This window comes from Rhyacophila brunnea, unplaced genomic scaffold, assembly GCF_057557595.1.
Source record: "Rhyacophila brunnea isolate RB1 unplaced genomic scaffold, BYU_Rbru_1.0 scaffold_24, whole genome shotgun sequence".
In the NCBI taxonomy this organism is placed as follows: domain Eukaryota; kingdom Metazoa; phylum Arthropoda; class Insecta; order Trichoptera; family Rhyacophilidae; genus Rhyacophila; species Rhyacophila brunnea.
Genome location: NW_028232904.1, coordinates 11,844,196 through 11,866,074, shown reverse-complemented (window position 1 = coordinate 11,866,074; position 21,879 = coordinate 11,844,196). Strand labels below are relative to the sequence as shown.

At 33.2% G+C, this 21,879-nt stretch overlaps 1 protein-coding gene across 1 annotated transcript in view; it reads right to left on the bottom strand.

The window, feature by feature from the left end:
• The window catches only part of Rim (Rab3 interacting molecule), a 205,762-nt gene that overhangs the window by 65,776 nt on the left and 118,107 nt on the right, over nt 1-21,879 (bottom strand). The window contains exons 13-15 of the mRNA XM_085951592.1: nt 11,511-11,638; nt 5,609-5,747; nt 3,243-3,498 (exon numbers count right to left, since the gene is read on the bottom strand). Coding sequence (XP_085807718.1) covers nt 3,243-3,498; nt 5,609-5,747; nt 11,511-11,638 — 523 coding nt within the window. The remainder of the gene's footprint in view (nt 1-3,242; nt 3,499-5,608; nt 5,748-11,510; nt 11,639-21,879) is intronic.

The following is a 21,879-nucleotide window of genomic DNA, read 5'->3' as shown; positions in this document are numbered from 1 at the left end:
GCGTTATTATTACTGCCACTAGCGTTAACACTACCCCTAACCTTTCTCTTACCTTCGTTTTTTTTAATAATAGATTGCAAGGGTTCTTTATTTGCATTATCAAAACTACCGGAAAATAAAGGGGAAGAGGAATGTGACTCTAAAGTAGAATATTCAAAATACTCAGGTGTTTCATTAATAGAAACAGAACTGATACGTTTATTTGAAACTGTTGATTCAACTGTAATAGTCCCCATGGAACTAGTCAAATCAAAGGCGCTCAATTTCTTCTCTAATTGATCTCGATCCGGTATATCACCAGTGCTCAGACTCTGTCGTCTGTCTACAAATCTCTTGGAGTATTTATTCAGATCATCGTTTGATATAAACACATCGTCTGAATAATCTTCCTGAGACCCCTTGTCTATACTTCGCTGTGACGCCAGTGAAGATGACCTGTCTTTAGTTTTAACGGTGGAAACTTTACCATCAAAGCTACTGCCTCGTCTTTCAGTGACGGAGTTCTTCGTGCTGGACTCTGGAATAATGGAATTTCTTGGAGAACTGCACAGTAAAAAAAGTGAATCAGGATCATTTTCATTAATAGAATCCCCAATTTTAGTTGACGGTAACTTTAATGTATTATCTACTTGTCTATTTTTGTCATCAAACTTTTGTTCTTGACTTATTTTTTTCTCTTCTAAACATTTATCTTTTTCTCTTTTATCATTTAAATCATTTTTTTTATTTTCTAGTCTCACAGTTTGTCTTTTTTCTGCTCTTTTTCCATCATTACTTTCATCTTGAAAAACATCACTAGATTTTTCACTACCTTTATCATAATTTGCCTTTAATTCTAAAGACAAATGGCGTCTTCTCTCTTTAGTTGACTTTTCAATAAACTCTGACCTTACTTCATCAATAATTGATTTAATTGAATCAGAACTGTTAAATGTATTCACAGATTCTTGTCTTATCTTATCTGTAACACTTTTAGATTTCCCTAAACCTTGTATACATTTTATTTTATCTTCATCCATAGATTCGTGTACACTTTTACTTCTCACATTTTTAGATAGAATATCAGATTTACTATTATTTATTTTATGACCTTCATCTACGCTTTTGTTTTCAGAACTAGACATATTAATTTCGGTTTCAGCGCCACTACATTCACTGTCGTATCCATAATAAGATCCGATCTGCCTCGTTGTTTGGGTCTGAATATTTTTATCAAAACTTTCACCAGATTTAGTTTTAAAATAATACGCCCCATCTTTTTTGTCACTGGTTCTTTGGCAGTAGTCACAGTTCTCTTCAGAACCTTCAACGGATTCAATGGAACTCTTTAAACGACGACGGCGTTCTTCAACGGTTGGTTTATCAGCAGTGGTAATCTTCAATTTATTAAAATTCAAACACATATTCGATCCTCTAGATACCCAGCCACTATCAGAATCGTATGAAATATCAATAATTCGACCTTCAGATATAAAAAAGTGCTTTCTTAAGTCATTCTTTTGTGGATCCAAACGATTTTCATGCATTCTTACTTCTTCCGCATTAACAGTTCTATCTTTCAACTTATTATGTTCACTTGGAGACTTATCGACACTCAATTGTTGAATCAAATGATCCAGTAATTCACTATTCACATCAAGTTCACTTACTTCTCCTATATCAGGATCTTGAAATACAATATTCGATACAACCTCATTTTTTATCATTTCATCCTGTTTTTGAATAGATTTTTTAATACCACAGTTATTTAAATTCAAATTAAGTATAAATTCTTCATTATTTTCCATTAATTTGTAGTCATTAGTCAATATTGGTAAATCTTCGTTATCACTACTTAAATTTACATTATTTTGAGTACTCGAAACACTCATACTCCTCGACTTGTAATATTTTCTGGTTCGTTCTCTTACAGTTGTACTGGATCTACTTCTGTTAAACTTGGGCTTATTAACAGCTTTAATTGGTGTGCTTTCTTCAAAGCTTTGAGAGCTTTGTTTTAATATTTTGTCATGAACGATTTTCTTTATGTGCTCGGGAACATTGACTTCTGGCAATTTTCTACGGACATTATTGGTTGATAATGAGATCGAGGATGGGGGTGCATTGTTTAATAATTCATTTGATAAGACAGCTGGTAAACTGAATTGGTGCACAAGCTTTTGGCTGTAAATTGTTAACAAAAAAAAAAAAATACAATAAAAAGGGTATTTAAACTTCATTATAAGTACTGTTATACTTATTTAAAATTAAACAAAAACATGTGTAATTACTTACCATATAAACCATAGTGAATGAAAATATAAAATCTTAATCAACTGGTTTTATTATGTTAATATTTTGTGTACTGTTCGGCTTCTATATTATATTGACGTCTACGACATGGCGTTGTTTGCGATTTAAGTCATGTCCGGAAACATGTACGTATGCAGTTCGCCGTATCACACTTCACGGTGATATGTTATATTGGAAATATATGGCCGTATATTAAAGACCATCCAACTTCTTTTCCATATCTAAATAAAACACGGTTCTTGTCAGTGTACATTTTACAGGAAGCCAGCAGCAAACAAATTTTGAAAATAGTTGATATACCTACTGGATTATTTGTTAGGTTATCTTTGGTTAAGTTTTCATTCTTGAATTCATAAATTTTGCCAAAATTAGCTATGAAAATTGAATTAATGTTCATATTGAATCGAATAAAATTGGAGACCGTAATATAGTATACGATCATCTCTTTCCGATAAGAAAGCTCACGGCAAACTGTGCCACGGTGAAATGTTTAACGTACAATTTACTTGTAACCGATTTAAGTATTACGCGTCGCGCTGTTTGCATGCTCGCGGTTTTGCAATGGTTTTAGTTTCAGAAACGGCCGCAGTGACGTGTACGTCTCGATATAGAAGTCGAAGTCTAGATTATAGTTTCTTCGATTAATTAATAGTTAATAATATATATTCACCAAACCCTGTTTAAGTTTTGGTTTAAATATACATTGACAGAGCGACATGTATTTGTTGACAGAAGCGGAATTTGAACTCGCACCTACTGCATCAGAGACGGGCGCTCTGGCAACCAATCCACAGTGGTGTAACAAATATTATGTTTATTAAATTTACATATTCTCTAAGCGATTTGGTAAGATTCGAGCATGCTACAGTGAACACGGTCGATATCTAATGAAAGATATATATTAATATTTCGTATGACATGGTAGTGCTTGTCGACAATTGATTACTCACTGCAAGTGTGCGTGTTGTCTATGGTCGTGGTGGTCCCTGTGCGAGGCCCTGGGCCTCTCGCTCTGCGTGGAGAAAGCGCTGCTGGTGACGGACGCCACGCTTTCCATGTCCGAGTCTAGGGGATCAGAGAGGGCGGCGGCCGCGGAGGATACGTGAGTCTGCTGAGGGGCTGGACCTCTTCCTCTTCTTCCTCGACTCCCCGTTCTACCGCCCGCAAGTTCAGAATCCGACAGTCCTGTGTAGTGACGCTCCCAACCTGGAAGCATTGGTGTCAAACAATGAATACTACAAGATATAAAAGGTAAATCTTCAAAGGGTTTGGAAAAAAGATTCTTAAGCACTATTTATATTATTAACATACTAACTAACTAGGAGTCGCATTGAGGTCAAGGCTGTATTCTGTGAGGACCAAATGTCGTTTGTTCAACGCGTGCGTGCTACATGTGCTTCTGTATGGCTGTGAGACATGGCATCTTAATAAGCTTCAAATGTCTCTGCATTGAGGAGTACAGTACACTCAGGAGTACATTGGTACGACCGCGTTACAAATACCCAAGTTCGTGAGCAGACACATCAGCCTTCGGTGATTGAGGTAATCACGAAGAGACGTTTTACATGGCTGGGACATGTGTTCCGGATTTCACCAAAGAGTGTGACACTTTTTACCCTTGTAGCACAGCCTCAAGGATTCCGTCGTTGTGGACCGGACCGTATCGACCCTCCCTCACCCTGCAGCGGTGCTACAAAAGAGATCTACGCGCTGTAGGTCTAGGATGGCGGGAGGCGCAAGAGTTGACGATGGGTAGAGGGAAGTGGCGCGAACTTATGCTTGCCCTATACTGGGTCGCAACAAGGTGAAAGAAGAAGAAGTTGGCATTTCCAATTACCTTACTCAAGCAATGGCTGCCACTTTTAATGCATTTTTTTTATATTATTTACATACTCGCTAGCTATAAATGATTTTACAGGATTTTTAAATTTATATATTGACGAATTGTATTATTGACTGCTTCTATTATTGTCGTAGTAATTTTTATACACCCTAAAAATTGGCAAACAACACTGTCATATTAGAAGTGTGTAGTTGTGTTCAAATAAACAAGAACTTAATGCATAGTCAGTATTCAACGATAAAAACTGGACTTTAGTCAGCTCTGTCACTCTGGTCAGCTTTGCCTAATAAAATCTCCGACTTGCTCGTATGGCGTATTGCAGGATGACTATCACATCCTCTGGGAGTGAAAGTTGTTGAAAGAGTTGAAAGAGCTTCTCAAGTCGTTCCGACCCTCAGTTGGACCGGTTGGCCATTGCAACTTGGTATCTACGACGGAAAATTTATCAGCTTATAAAAAGTTTGCGGCATTTTACGGTGAGCGAGAAGATCTTTTCTCATCGACAATTAACCGTACATTATATCGAAGTAGGAATCACGCACACTCTAGTGCACGCCAATCAAGGTCTTGGGAAGTTGCTCCTGGGACACTTTCGGCACAAATTTTAAGAGCGCCTAACATTCGTTACACCACGGTACATACCTGCATATCGGGTGTGGAGACGTGGCGGGTCGTGGAAGGAAAAGCAAGTAATAAAAAATGTTAAATATAATGATTTATATGTTATAAACGTATATACCATTTATTAAATACATAAATTCGGTGGATATACGCTTACGTCATTAACTGAAATGGACATGTCTCATTGTGAATATCACTAACGTTAGATTTATCCCGATTTGAAAGTCACCCCATTGTTAGAGCCTCTTTCCAAAGTTTAATTGTGTGTATGTGTTGTGAACTTCCAAATCTGTGACAATTGTTAGGCCTTCGATGAGACTCTTAAGCCTTATATCAAAACTCGTCTCGCCTTAAGCGTGTCAAATACGTTGATGTGACTGACGTCATCAATATTCAACATAAACAACAAAACACACGTTGTTAGATGGAGCTCCGCAGATTGGTCGAATGCGACTATTTCGTTTGAAAAAAAAACATTTGCTGTTGCAATCAACAAGTTGCATCCTTTTCGGGCTCCTAGTCGAAGGGTCGAAGACACATACAAACACTTACGAACTGGTCATTCCTATACCGGCTCGCCGATCACCGCATTCAAATATCTATACGTTTCGAAGGTTACGCGCGACTGTCGCCGGGTAGATATGCGCGGTATTCACAAGCAACACTGGATCTCAGTTCTCTAAAGTTTTGTTCGGGACACGGACGAGTTTTGATATGAGAGCCGGCTAACACTTGCCTGGATATTTCAAATGCATAAATTCATTGTTAATATTCGTGAAAACGGAAAAAAATTGTAACGTAATATTTAAAAGGATTTGGCAGGATTTAATAATAAACATGAGTTGTGTATACCTCCAGCTCCCGTACTCCGGTAGGTTGTATGCGTCGCGCTTCTGTGTTGGAGTCCTCTCAAGGGTCGCTCTCCTCTGTCACTCCTGTCGTCCATTTCCTGGCCGGTCCACATCCTCTCCTTTAGTGCTCTTTGTATCGTCTAAAACCACGATAAACAAATAATAAGTTACAATATTTAATAATACAAGCATTTTTTAGACAATGAAACAAAATAATTTAACAGTTTAAATTTATTTTTTATATGGCTAGCGTGAGATTAATATTATTAACGTTATATTGAATCGCAATTAAATTGACTACTATTCTGCTAAGTCTAGTAGCTTGGGATGGTGCCAGATGACATCCTGAAGGCCAAAATCCAGAATAGACTGCATATGACGCCAAATTTATATCGACAGTAACGACTTGCAAATTATAAAGTGACAAATCAGCGAAATGTCAAACGCCACCGTCTCTGCGTACTTGACAATTTTATTAAAATCCAATACCATGGCATTAGGACGCCAAGCTGTCTGCAAGACCTAGCGAGACAGACTGGCGAGAGCCAGCTGGCTCAGCTTGTATAATATTAATACTATCGGCCGAAGGTACTTGATGGAATTTGAATTTAAATTCTAATGGATTTAAGTTTGGTACTATTCCTTTTGAGTCGTTTTTTGCGACCCGATTTTTGCCTTTCGGCATCACCAGGCGATGTGTATACTCACCAAAGCCAAACACACGCTGACAATGAACACTATTCACTCTAACTTATATAATAAATCAATACAATAAAGTAAGTAAAAACTCAATTACCTACCTATCAAGTCAAGGGCCATAATAAGAAATATAACAAACAAATTATGAATAGTTGAAGTGTTAGTAAAAAAACCCGCTATCGTATTAATAATAATACACTCGATAAGCATATTATAATAAATCGTCAAAACCTAATAATAGATCATTACTACATAATATAAGCAATAAAATTACTACACTCAAGAGGTGTAAAATTGTCCATTCTAGGAACAATGGTAACCTATTAGATATTAATGGAGTTAACTAAAACTTAAATCCATTAGAATTTAATAATATAAATAAAAAACAATATGTAACTCATTTATTTATTTGATTAGGTATTGAAAATTATAAAGACACATTCAGATAAATAGCCGTCGATCGAAGGTTTGACGAATTCCAGTAAATTGGTGGTTTCCAATTATGACAATAAAATACTGACATATCTCGCATTGATTCTGTGAATATTGATACTGTTATATAATATATAATTCAATGGCAAAGCGTAGAGGTAGGCTGTTAAGATTCGACATAAATAGTACGCAATAAACTTTGTCAGTCAAACGTAATTATATCATTAAACCATATATAATTTTAAATATTTTATAGATAGAAGAATATTTTCTATCGATTACAGTTTGGCGTAGGCAGGGCTTAATGAATTTTAAAAAATAAACACCATGATCATCATCATCTGTAATATGAATTTTTAATTCAATGAATTAAATTAGTATAACTGAAAAAGTGTGCACTATTTTTGCATTTTTTGTTATCATATTCGGGAATTTGTATGTATGCAGTTCGCAATATTGGACTTCACTGTGAAATGTTGTATCGGAAATATATGTTTGGGTTTGTCGTACACACGGTAAAACACGGTTGTTGTCGGTTTACAGGAAGCCAGCGGCAAACAAACTTTGAAAATAGCCGATACTCTGGATTATTTGTTAGGTTAGATTAGTTTAAGTTAGGTTAGGTTAGGTTTTCATTCTTGAATTCATGAATTTTGCCAAAATCGGCTTTAAAAATAGAGATGAATTTACATGTAACCGACTGTTATGGTTTGGTTAATTAGGATTAAATTGAATTTCAAAAACTAACCAGAACCATTTGCAAATTGTATTATTAGTTCAACGAAAACAAATAAGTGTAACTGACAAAGTTTAGTGTACACTATTTATGTCGAATCTTAACAGCCCACCTCCAGCCTTCGCCACTGTAATATATATTATGTCTTCTAAAAATGGTGAACACGTTGATCATAATATTAGAATTTGTATCTGGCTTATAACTCAAGAAATAGGTTTTTTTTTCTTCTTTTGATTGATTTACTTTAGTCTATGGATACTAGCCGTGACATTTTTCAATTGATGGTCTCTTGGAAACGTAGACATGGACGTGTTAACATCAGTGGTGAAGGATGGAGGTAGGCTGTTAAGATCCAATAATCCAATATGATACCAATGTGACACCCACGGTGGACACGCGGCTTAAGCGTAGGACTATAACGCCGTGGGTCCCAGGTTCGAATCATGGGTCTGACAAGTACACAAATTGTTTTTCAATTTGTGTATGAGTCAGAGTATGGACCTAATAGGTTGAGCAAGTGGCTGACATCCATTTCTCGTAAAAAAACAAAAATCTGTCAATACAAACCTCCACTCTGTGGAGGCCAATATGATCCCTATTAGGATCGGACATGGTCAAAAAAAATCCAATATGAATAATGCATACTAAGCTTTGTCATTTATACGTATTTATTTTCATTAACTAAGACTACAATAATTTACAGATAGTGTTGGTTAGTTTTTAAAATTCAATTAAACCCTGCGAAAACTAAGGCACAATCCACAAATCCGCCTCAGAGGGACATGTTCAACTGATGGCCCTCTGAGACGGACGAAACCGGTTCAAATTTATTTATTAAAGTGGAATAAGTACTACATAAAAAATTGCGTTTTATTAAATCAAACAACAATACAATGCAGTACCATGCACCATGAATTAACAGTTAACAAAATAAAAGAAATTATTTATTTTTATTGAACTTAGAATACAATTTACAGATGGTACTGTTCAGTTTTTTAAATTCAATTAAATCCTGCCTGAACCTAATAATAGTAGTTTAGTTGTGATATGGGCAATACGACAAAAATAGTGCACACTTTATTGATCATACTTATTTGTTTCCATTGAATTAAGAATACATATTACAGGTTAGGTGGTTAATTTTTCAAAATTCATTAAGCCCTGATCCCTGCCTAAACCACACCGTATTCCATAAAAATATACTTATATCTATAAAACACCTAATGTTATGTAAGGTTTAATGGAAAGATTTTAGATGTTTTATAGAAAACCGAATATTTTTTGACTATTATCCACTCTGGCTTAGATTAGGAAGGGTTTAATTGAATTTCAAAAACTAACAAACACTATCTATACATTATAGTATTAGTTGTTCAATGAAAACAAATACGTACAAGTAACTGACAAAGTTTAGTGTCAATAATTGTCGGAGCTTAACAGCCTACATCCACCCTTCGCCACTAGTAGATAGTCTATGATAGAGACACATTACCATTATGTTATGTGAGGTAATATAAACTGATAACCTACAAAAACAGTGTGTCAGTTACCTATAATTTATATATAACTTTCCAAACCATTAAAACAAAATACGTGAGAGCACGTGACTCAAATATGTGTAAATTTACACGTAGGTCTGATACATTTTGGCAGATTTTGCTAACAATATTCATTTTCGGCTCATAATATGCTACGTGATTAATATTTTTAAATTTCAAGTAGAGTAACAATATTGCGCACCTTTTGACTGTAGTGCGAGCTTACCGTGAGCTCATGTGCGCTCACGTGACGGGATTGTAATATTATGTTTCTAGCATTAGTCGATCGGAAAATGACTGCGTTTGAGGGTGGTTACGTTTCCCAGCCATATTCCCTCATGAGTGAGAAGAAAAAGATACTAAGTGTAAATAAAAAGGGAGATCCTAAATAATTAGGATGATTCGGCGCCGAAACAACTGGGCGCCACGCAATCGAATTAAATTTGAAAATAAATAGACGTTCTCTATTTTGCAACTAAACACCTTATACTATCGAGATTCGTTTTTAGTGTTAAATGTGATTATTTAGTTGTCAAATGCGATACCTAGCCGAACTGAACTAATTCTTTGGCAAGTTCATCTGGTTATTTGAAGATTTTCTGTCATTGTTGATTAATCTCTGTGTACTCTGAATAAATACTAAAACCGGGTGTGTTTATATTTTATAAATAAACGATAATATAATATTTTATAAAATATAGACATCGTAAAAGACGTTAACGTAAAATATTCTTCATAAAAGATATTTGACAAAGATTTTTTTATAATCCAATATCGGCTCTACTGCTGATCGTGGGGGAAATATATAATGTAGCAGATGTATAATAAAAAAGTAGTTATTAGCTACACATGTAATTGTACATATTGAATTTATTATTAAATTCTTATTAATGACTATAGATCTTTGACACTCACTGTGACCGAGCGGTTACCACGTCGGCGTATAATGTCGTAGGTTCCGGGTTCTAATCCTTGGTCTATAAAATTTCATACGTCGATTGTAAATGCATGTTTAGAACCAGAGTAAGGACCTAATAAGACTAGAAAGTGACTAATATCCATTTCTCGTAAAAAAAAAAACTGTTAGTATAATATGCTTTACTCTGTGGAGACATATATAATTTTCTTATGATGAAACATGGTTTTAAAAAAATCCGTGTGTGTACTTATATACGCGCGTTAGATTTTATACTTCTTTGGCGTAACAAAACAAAAACAAAACTAGTGAAACACGCCAAAAATACACTCTGATCTGATTTTCCAAACGCGCCTAAAGAAGTATAACTTCAAAAAGAATAGGCAAAGTATAGGTACTTCTGATTGGTTGCTAATTTTCAACAGAAACTGAGCAAGAAGTTGCCTAGCAACGCGATTAACAAACATCAAGCGCGAAAAACTCCCTTCTGTTTTTCGATCCACTGTACGAACTTATATAGGTACTATAAATTGTCCATGCAAATATAACAATTGTTCGAACCAAATCAAGTATAGGCACTATAGACATCCTTATAGTATGCATATTAAGTGAAAATTACAGGTTTCCTATGAGCAAAGGTGTCCAACAAGGTGACACGATATCACTCAAATTATTCACTACTCTGGAAGATCTGTTCATGCGACTTGACTGGAAGTGGAATCGCCATTAACGACAAATACATCAGTCACCCTTACTTCTAAGAAGATATTGTTGTCTACAAAGGACCCTGAAGACCTTAAGAACAGGACGCACGAGCTTTCAAATGAAGGCCGCAAACAAGGATTGAAACCAAAAAAACTACCCATTGTGTCTTAAGGTGAAGCCTTTACTGAGCTTTTTTTAAAGAAGCACTTAGCGGAAAAATACGAAACTTGCAATTTGAGATTTTTTTTTGATAATTTACAATTTCAACTGTATTAATTAATATATGTATCTGAAAATAATAATCTGATAAATTGTATTCATGTATGGTTCCAATATAGAAGCTTGAATTGATATAAATAAAAAGGATTTCAAGTTATACACATTTATATTTTTTTTTAAAAATCATGTTTTTTAAAATAGATATAAAAAATATTAAAACTATGAATTAGTCAAAAATCTCTTAGGCGATGCTTAGAAGACTTAATAAACAAAATTTTAATAATAAACATGACCATAAAATATATGTAATAATAAGATGCGGTCCGATTCAACAAATTCACATTTTATTACATTTTTTACAATTATTGTAAGTTTATCTTTGACTTAAAATTCAAAATATTTTTCTTTTTAATGTTTTCAGATACATTTTTATTAATTAATACAGTTGCAATTGTAAATTATCAAAATAAAAATCTCAAATTGCAAGCTTCGTATTTTTCCGCTAGGTTCTCTGTTGGCATATTATCTTTTTTAAAAATCATCGGTTTTTATAAAAAAAAAAAAATGTGTATAACTTGAAATTCTTTTTATTTATTTTGACACCTTATTTAGGTATGGTCCCAATATTTAAGCTCGATATGAGTATTTATTTTCTTACTTGTGGTATCTGAGGAAGTTGTCGTTTTTTCGGGCTTCCGGTTGGCGTTGCAGTAGCGGACCGCGACTGGAATCGAGGGGGGCACTGAGTAGGTAGATTAGACCCCTGCCCATTGCCGTACATAAAATCTGAAAAACAACAAAAAGGGATTCTCAGTAACTGTGCAAATGATTTTGGTCTTACCATTTTACATACAAACAGAACTTCACATTTTATATACACGTCAAAATTAAATTATACAATATTGGATACGTTAGTAGAAAAGGTTATATACTAGGTATATTAGGTACATAGATGTAAACTTTAAATATCCACCCTTCTTGCAATGTATACAGTAGAAATATTTTTTAACCAGTTGTTTTTTTTTACATATATAGACGCGTGTGTCTAAAATTTCTTAATTCAACGAAAAAAATATGAATGAAAAAGTGTGCACTATTTTGTCAAATCGTCCAAAACATACCAAAACTACTATGCTTTTATATAGGCAAGGTTTAATTGAATTTTAAAAAAACTAACCAACACCATCTATAAATTGTAGACTTAGTTCAATGAAAACCAATGCGTATGCCTGACAAAGTTTATTGTGAACTATTATTTATGTCGGATCTTAAGAGCCTACCTCCACTCTTATCACATAATACTCATTATCCAAATCGGTAATTTTATATTAAAAAAAAAAAACAACAAAGTCGTATTCATTAGTCGACATATTATTTCTCGGCCACAGTCAATCATACAAGGTTCATACAAAATATTCTTTTCGACCATACCGATCCTAATATGATCATATGGGCCTCCATAGAGTGGATGTTTGTATTAAGGGGGTTCATGCTCAGCGTAGGTCAAAATGGAGCTTTTATTCTATTTTCAAAGCATGATCCTGGACATTTCTTAAACGTTGTAGATAATCTATTTATATAATTTTGAAGCCTTATTATCCTTTATATTTATTTTAAACATTTGATGACTGCATAAAGTATTTTTATTACATAAAATAGTATTCTTTTAAACCTCTCGCTCTAATGTTTAAGAATATAGTCATATTTCAGTACATGCATGTGCAGTGGTATTAAGATTTTTTACGTTTATTAATTTTTAAACGCATTTAAAAAACTATTAGTATAATTTATGTCGACATTATTATAGTGAAATATTTACTATATATTCAATTGCGATAAACATCCTACGAATAATGATTGCGTTATAATAATTATTGACCTAAGAAAAAGGTAGTGTTTTTTTGAAATACGCCATTTCTTTTGGCATTCCCCAGTGGTTAAGCTACAACATACGGCCGTAGTCATATATTGACAAACTATAATTGAAGTAGGAAGTGAAATGATGTTAACGCGCGTGTTTGAACATGTACCGTTTTAAAAAAAATCGGTTAGGTACATGTTCAAACACGCCGGTACATGGTCCGCAGAGTAATTTGAATATATTTGCAATTTTCGTAAAATTTATGCATTTCAAAGGAAGATATTGCTATGGCAAACGCGGTTGGCTGAAGAAAATCTGCAAATGTTCCATAATTTTTATGATTATGTAAAACAGGAAGATGTCAATCGACAGCTAATGTAATAACTCTTGTTCGATAGCACTTACAGTCGTTCACTGACTCTTTCTGTCGTTATTATCCAAAAGAAGACGATCCCAAACACGGAAATACGTGGATAATATATCCGTTTACGGAGAAAATCAATAATTGTAATTTGGAAATAAAATAAAAAGAAAGACTAATTATTATTCATAATGAATATCTGTGTTAATAAGTTTATTTATTTTAATTCTTTTATCACTATATTGAAATATCGAATTTTTAACAAGTGTGGAAACAATACGTGGTAGTGGTCCGGGGGATTCAAGATTGTGAGTTTAGTAGTTTGGGGACCGCTGCGTTAAAGCGAGGTGTTTTTCACTTAGTGTAGCCGTGGAGAATTGATCTCACATGACAAAAGTGTGAATTTGCTATACTTATATGACTTTGCAATTTCACATTGTCTTGAAATTAATTATAAACTTTTGTACTTCTTGCCTTGGCAGCTTAAATTTTATATATGTGTAGGTCCGTATCGTTATACGATTCATAAAAATATTAAATAATAAAATAACTGTTTGAAATTTTGATTCATATTATTTGAAATTAGAATTAATTGCAAAAGAAAAAAAAATCAGTTGATCAAAAATGTTGCTAGAATTGAAAATGCGGTCCAATTTAAAATTATGTAGCGGGAGCTTAGAATAAATACTTACAATATAAAAAGCACTTTTTATATACGTTTTCAAATTTTTTGTTGAATCATATAAACTTGACTTGACTAGCTTAAACGATCAAAAAAATTGTACTTGATAGAAATAATACTGAAATGTCATATCGATTTCCATAGTAACGCACGTATATATTAATATTATTAATTTAGTTGCTAGGACCCACTTACCATCCAATAATAGTTTTACTTTTTACAGATTTCTTCCGAAATAACTTTTCATACAAAACAGAATAGGCTGAAAATGAAATCAATTCTACTTAAAGATGGCTAAAAGTATTAAAAATGCATCGGCATCGTGTTCTGATATATTCTAAAAGTTTCAAATGTCTAGCTAGTCGGGAAGTTAGTTAAAAATCGATTGCAAGATTTTTAACGGACAAACAACCATTGGACAAATAAGAATACGAGCTAAAACGTTGTAAAGAAGACAGGTGGAAGACACAAATGCATTAGAAAGACAACGTCAAGATAGATGCGAGATTTCCCTCGATATAAAAAGACTGGATAATGATCGTAGAAGATCGGGAAATTTTCTAGTCAATCGACCTAAAAATAAATAATTATATTATTATGTAGATACGTCATCAAGTGTCCGGTAAAATTGTACAGATGCCAATGGCGAAGAGTGGAGGTAGGCTGTTAAGATCCGACATAAATAGTGCACACTAAACTTTGTTAGTCAAACGTATTTGTCTTCATTAGGGAATCCAATCCCGAGCCAAAATTCTGATCCCGGGATTTCGGGATTACAATTTGACAATCCCGGGATCCCGGGACTGGTCCCGGGATTGGCATCTTTTCAATTGTTAATATAAAATTTTTATATTTACAAATAACATTGATAAAATCGGTCGAAAATAAATCTAGTATAATTTATACTATTTAAGACATTTATTATTTACGTTCAATCTTGGAAATACACAAGTTTATTGGAGTAAATAATATTGTAATATAAATAATAATGTAAATTTAATAGGAGATTGCTGTTTCTGATAGTAAAGACTTAATGAATGGATTAGCGAGATTTAAAATAGTAAAGGAAATAATCATGGCTAACTTATGGCCTTTCCGCTTCATAAATCTAATTAGTCAGCCAAATATGAAACTGCTGTAAAACGTATGATATCATGGTGGAATTACTTTGTTAAAAGTGCAAAGCATTGTTTTTTTCCAATCTTTCCATTTTTAATAATTTATGTGAAAAAAATAAAATGAATCGGCAACCTACACATGGGTATAAATCAAACTTCATTCAAACTCAGTTTATTTCTAATGTAGTTATTTTTTATCAAAAGTATTTTTTCTGTTATATTTCGCTTTTATTTTATTTTCCATAAAAATTGATCAATCAATCAATCAATCAGGACAAAAATCAATCCCGAAATCCCGGGATTATGTTTACCAATCCCGGGATTCATAGGTATCGAAAATATCTCGGGATCCCGGGATATGATTCCCTAGTCTTCATTGAACTAAGACTACAATGTGTAGATAGTGTTTGTCAGTATTTAAAATTCAATGAAACCCTATCTAATCCAACGCGTAGTAGATGATAGTCAAAAAATATTCGTTTATCCATAAAATATCTCATTATGCAATTAAACCATACATGATTTTACATATATTTTATAGATATAATAATCTTTTTTATCGATTACGGTTTGGTTAGGCAGAGCTTAAGAGCATACTTTAGTGAAACGGCAAATAATTTTCAACTATAAGTGAGACGAAATTTTAGACTCGCTGGCAATCGGAGAGCGAAAGTCGAGCTGTGAACACGTCAATTTGTTTTGTGATGGCGACGGGGATATTAATACTTAAATCATGTAAAGATGACTAAAAAACGTTACCCATTTACTTGAAAAAGCAAACATGTCAATGAATATATTATTATTATTACAAATAGAACAATAAAAATAACACTAAATGGACGCATGTTGAATTTTTATGACAAATTATTTTGTATTCTGCACGCGTCGTTTGCACATTCTTCGCGTCGTGCAGTCACGATTTCAAACTCATTTTTTTTTTTAATAGTGAACATTACAAATTATTAATTTAAGACGTACGCAACATGACATTTATGAACAAAGAAATATTATTAAAATACTAGCTATTATATAAAAGTTATTAAACAGTAGAAATGTGTAAATACAAAAAAAATATATGCATAAATTATATACAAGGAAGTACACCGAATGAGCTAAGCAGATTCTATTTTAAGAATTTGTAAAATAATGGCCGCCTATACTCATCCTCAGTGATTTGGTTGAACAGAGTTATTAATTGGCATTACCAATGGCAGGTTAGTTCTGCAGCTTGGGAGAACAAAGAACTGATGCTCTCTATTTCTAAGATAGTTATCAGGGACACACAGATCACAACTGCCCAGAATGGCAGAGTTCTCATTTATACCTCGTATGAATCGAAAAAAATACGTACTTAGCTAAATAAAGATGTCTTTTAAATTGCAGACTGCAGTATGTAAGCATGCCTAAAAGAAAGTCAGTTGGATAAAGCCACGGATAGTATCCATACAACCTCAAATAAAGGAATCGTAAGAATTTCTTTTCAACTCGCTCCACCATAAGGTCGTATTTCAACTGATGCGGGGCCTAAACAATCGACCCACTCTCAAGCCGGCTTCTAACTTAGATCAAATCTAAGAGCAGCAGGTTATATGAAAGTATGATGAGGCAGGCTGGTAATCAATTTGCGGCAAAATTCCCACGTTAACATTATATTAAATGGGTACGTTATAATGACCAAAGTAAATCCTTCATGATGCCCTGCATTATTTTTATCGCGTCGCTATTTCTCATAAGTTATCGACTATTGTTAGCCTGCTTCATTCAGATGTATGAGAAAGCCGATTTCTTGCCCCTCTTTTTATTTAGTACCTTTGTGGATTAAATTCAAATTCGGGGCCCGTTGGTAATGATTTCCATTGCTGACAACATAACAATTAATATAAGCGGTTGGATTCTCACAATGTTTAAAAAATATTGCGTTAAAATAAATATTTAAAAAAAATGTTAATTATTACCCATGTTGTCTTGTGACATTCTTGTTTCGTCCTTCTTAAACAGATTATTAATTGATAAGTTCAATATTAAATGGATCAACACTTGAAATAAACACTTCATTAAAAACGTATGTAAGTAATGCAAGTGATATTATTAAAACGATTCTTATACTGTGTCTAGTGTACTCGATTTCCAAACTGGGAATGCCCCGTTTTTGGAGTATACAACCTTATAAAATTGGGCGTAAGGCTTGCTTACGCCCAAGATCATTGGCACTGGACCAAGCCGTAGTACGTACAGTGAGACACAAAAGTAGATATCTAACGATAAGAAGGACACAGTTGAACGAAGCAACGAAGGAAAGTGTGAGATAATACGTTGCATGAATGAGTTAAAGATGTGACGATATTTTAATATATATAATATAATTTATGTATATATCAGTAGCGAAGGGTAAAGGTAGGCTGTTAAGATCCGCCATAAATAGTGCACATTAAACTCATTGGATCATCGGTTGAAAAATCTCACGCACAGCATCCATAGACTCGTCCATAGATATTAATTAATAAAAAAAAACAAATGCTTATATTATGATCACCTCTACGTCCACCGTGTTCAACTATTTTAGAAGACATAATATATTACAGTGGCGAAGGGTGGAGGAGGGCTGTTAAGATCCGCCATAAAAAGTGCACATTAAACTTTGTCAGTTGTACGTATTTGTTTTTATTGAACTAATACTACAATTTACAGATGGTGTTGGTTAGTTTTTAACAAATAATTAAATCCTGTCTAAACCAAACCATAATAGTTTTGGTATACTTTGGGCGATACGACAAATTGTGCACACTTTTTCATACATTTATATATGTTATTACATAAGTATATTGTTGGTTTTTTATGCATGATTTAATTGCATAGTTTCAGATATTTTATAGACGACTATTTTTTGTCTAGGTATTATTTATTACGGATTAGTTTTGCAGGGTTTAATTATTTAAAAAAAAACTAATGCGTCAATTACATTGAGCTACTTTACGAGCTGTTTGTTGGCGAATTTAATAGCGGGAGATTCAGCTACTGCGATTGTGATGATAACACAAAAAACTTTCCATTCGCTGAGAAGCCACAAGCCAGCGACTATTTTGACAGAAAGTAGTTCGTTTTTTTACCGGGAGGCTGCTACTGCGCTCTACTGCGCAGACGCAGTAGGCCCACACGCCGGTGTGTAGCGTGTAAAGTTGGCCGGCTTTCAACTCTTCTCGGTAGAGTGTTTACAATCTGCTTGTTAGCTTGTTTGATGATGACACTGGGCGACTTAACAGGCAGATTGTAAATTCTCCAACAAGCAACTCGTATAGAAGCTCAATGTAATTGACGCATAACCAACATCGTTTGTAAAATGTAGTCTTATTTCAATGAAAACAAATACGTATGACTGACAAAGTTTAGTTTGGATTATTTATGGCGGATATTAACATCCTATCTCCACCCTTCGCCACTGCTATAATATACATATTAAAATATATGCATATAGGTGTATAAAATATCATATCAGTGGCGAAGACTCTATATTAGGCGATTATTGAAAGCCTACCTTCTTAAGAAAAATATTTTGAATGGCATATTGACGAATCCCAATAGCGACGAGTTTGCCCATGAGTGAATATCTGAGATCTTATTCATTTGTATTTAGTTATGGTTATATAAGAACTAAAAGTAAATCAAACTATATAAAAAAGTAATATGATATTATTTTTGCTCGCCCTATATCTATGTACGCGTGGAACCGGGATTATAGGACACCCAGTACATACGCTGTAAATGTCTGCCAAAGCCGTAACCTAGTATAATATGAAATATGACATTGAACGCATTAGTACGAGACGTTTATTTGTATAAGGGAAAATTCTAGACGCCATATTGTCTACAGTCTACATTTTTTGTATTATTTATAATTGAGGAAATGGATGGAAAAGTCTGAATAAAATTGGGTCGTTCTGCTATTAAATTTCGCGATTTATTATACATTATATAAATAATATATAATATTATTTTAAACACTACAATATAGGCCATAGGGCAATGACAGTTGTAGTGAAATAGTCAGTGGTATAATTAGAAATGTAATTAAAACAATTATAAACAGCCAGACTTTAAGGCTATACTTCAGTTGAGGAATGGTCTAAAAAGATCGTGCCTAGGCGATGCGCGGATTGTGCAAATGACGCGTGCCGAACGAAATATAATTTATCATAAAAATTCAACATGCGTCCATTTAATGTTATGTTTATTGTTATACTTTAAATAATAATAGTATATTCATTGACATGTTTTCTTTTTCTAGTACATACATAAAGTCATCTTTACACGATTTAAGAATATATTCATCCGACGCCATGACAAATCGACGTGCGCACACTTCGACTGACGGTCTCCGATTGGCGACGAGTGCCAAATTTCGTCGCACCTACTGTTGAAAATTATTTGCCGTTTCACTGAAGTACGCTCTTAATAATTATAATTTTTGAAAACAAAATATTGTGAACAAAATTCAGGACGTTCACAACATGAGATTTTAGAGAAATGATCTAATTATTAATTAGTAGATGATGTGGATGTCAATTAAAAAAATGTTTGGTGTATGTATTTGTATAGCTGGAAATAAATAATAAAATAAATAAGTAGATAGGTACCATACAAACTTTTCAAACAATTTGAATGTTAAAATGAAAGAGGGCTGCATTATATTTCTGCTTAAGGGGGGACATGCTCGTCGAAGGTCAAAATTGAGTTTTTATTGTATTTTCAAACCATGATCCTGGACACTCCTTAAACGTTGTAGTTTTTTTTACATAAAATAGTATTCTTTTAAACCTCTCGCTCTAATGTTTTAGAATATGGTCATATTTCGGTACATAACTGTGCAGTGGTGTTAAGATTTTTTACATTTATTAATTTTTAAACGCATTTATAAAACCATTAGTATAATTTATTACGAGATAATTTTTGTAAAATATTCACGATAAAAAATTATATTGATAATCTCTGTGATCCCAAATTTGACAAGAATTAGGTATTTTATTATTCAAAAAATCGGCAAGATTAACACATTTGAAGATGATTCTAAAGATACTTATTATAAGCTATGTCTTCGACCATTCAAGTGTGATAAACATCTTATGAATAATGATTGCTTTATAATAATTATTGACCTAAGAATAAGGTAGTGTTTTTTTGAAATACACCATTTCTTTTGTCATTCCCTAGTGGTTAAGCTACAACATACGGCCGAAGCCATAAATTGACAAACTATAATGATATGGTTAACTATATTGTCTTTAAATTTGGTAGACGTACTGAGAAGCAACACGATGGTATAACGTTTCATAGTTAAATTGATAATAATAAATTCGTTGTTCTACTGTGCGTTATACGGTAGAAACACGGCTTCATTTTACCGAAAACTAGGCCCTCTCTATATATCATTACTCTGAGGTTTTGGTGTATTTTAATAATTGTATGATTGATGCTTCAAGATCACCTTATAAATTTTATATCGAAAGGATTGCACCAAACAAAAAATTGCCTCTGCTTCTGGTGGTGATTATTTGAATTACCCTTATATAGATACAAGACATTATGAATGTCAGGTATTCATTCAACTTCTTCTACTTCCTCTCACCCTTTGGGCTCTCATATTTTAATCGAATCGGTATGAGAATCTCTTTGTTTGAACTCATTAATATTTGGCTTGTATCCAAGATTTCTTATTCTGTACAAAATACCTAAACGTGAAGGCCTATTTTTCTTAATTCATTCTGAGTTTGATTCGACACTTGATTTATTAATATTAACCCGGTTTCTTTTGTTTTATTTTCTTCCTCTCTGTGGACGGGCAATATGGCTACCGCCATGTAGAGTATTGTCTACTGTTGGTTTCACATACAATATTTTATTGATTTGTAAAATATTTTAGCTATTTTCCAGTTTGTAAGTACTACAATTATTGACATGGAATGGGTCAATTTGGCGCCAAGACAATTGGGCACCGCACTATCGAATGAAATAAATAGACGTTCGTTACGATTTTATACAGAAAGTAAACGAGGAATTTTAATCAGTTTCTCTCTACTATTTAGTAGTTTTAATTTATTTTGCTCTTAACATAATGTTTATTTTTTGCAGATTGAGAATTATCATGCCTGAGGTATTACATAAAAATAAAAGAACTCTCTTCGTGTTGGAACTTAAACATATGCACAATTAAATCATTATTTACGTGTGGATAATTAAATTCTAAATATTAATATTAAATATATATTTTAAAAGTTGGTACCTAAGATAGGTAATTCACGAAAATCTATTTATTTTCAAATTTCATTCAATTGCGTGGCGCCCAGTTGTTTCGGCACCAAATTGTCCTAGGCTCAATTGAGATGCTGAGGATTGGACCAATAAAAGTAACATTTTACTAAAAATCTTAAAAAAAATATGTGCATCTTTCTTGAAATTGATATTCTTTTGAATTATTTAATTTCTGTTAATGTATGCAATATGTGGAATGTATAATTAATTATCAGTAGTAATTAATTTCTTATTACACAAAAACTTACTTCTTTGTGCTACTGTATTGTTGTATATTTAATTTATTTAGAGAAAAATAATATAAAAGTAGCGAGTTATATAGAAGAAATACCACAAAATAAATCAGTGGATAATAAAACAGGCGAAGAGTACGCGATAGTGGTGAGTTCATGTACCTAGATGCATGAGACGCTGACTGATTTTGAGATCCACTACGATAAAAAAACAATATATTCCAACTATCAACATACCTAGTAAATAAATATAATAGTATAGCTATTATCTGTGCAATTACTATTGAATATGACAAAGATGGCTCATTAATATGAGTTTATATTTTTGTGCGTTATGCTATAGATATAGTATAGACCCTTTTGATTTTATTATACTTTTGGTAATATTTTCTGAAGTGCTCAATTTGTAAGAATTACGCATTAAAATATATTAATTTAATAATCGTATTACTGGTTTGAACTGTTTCTA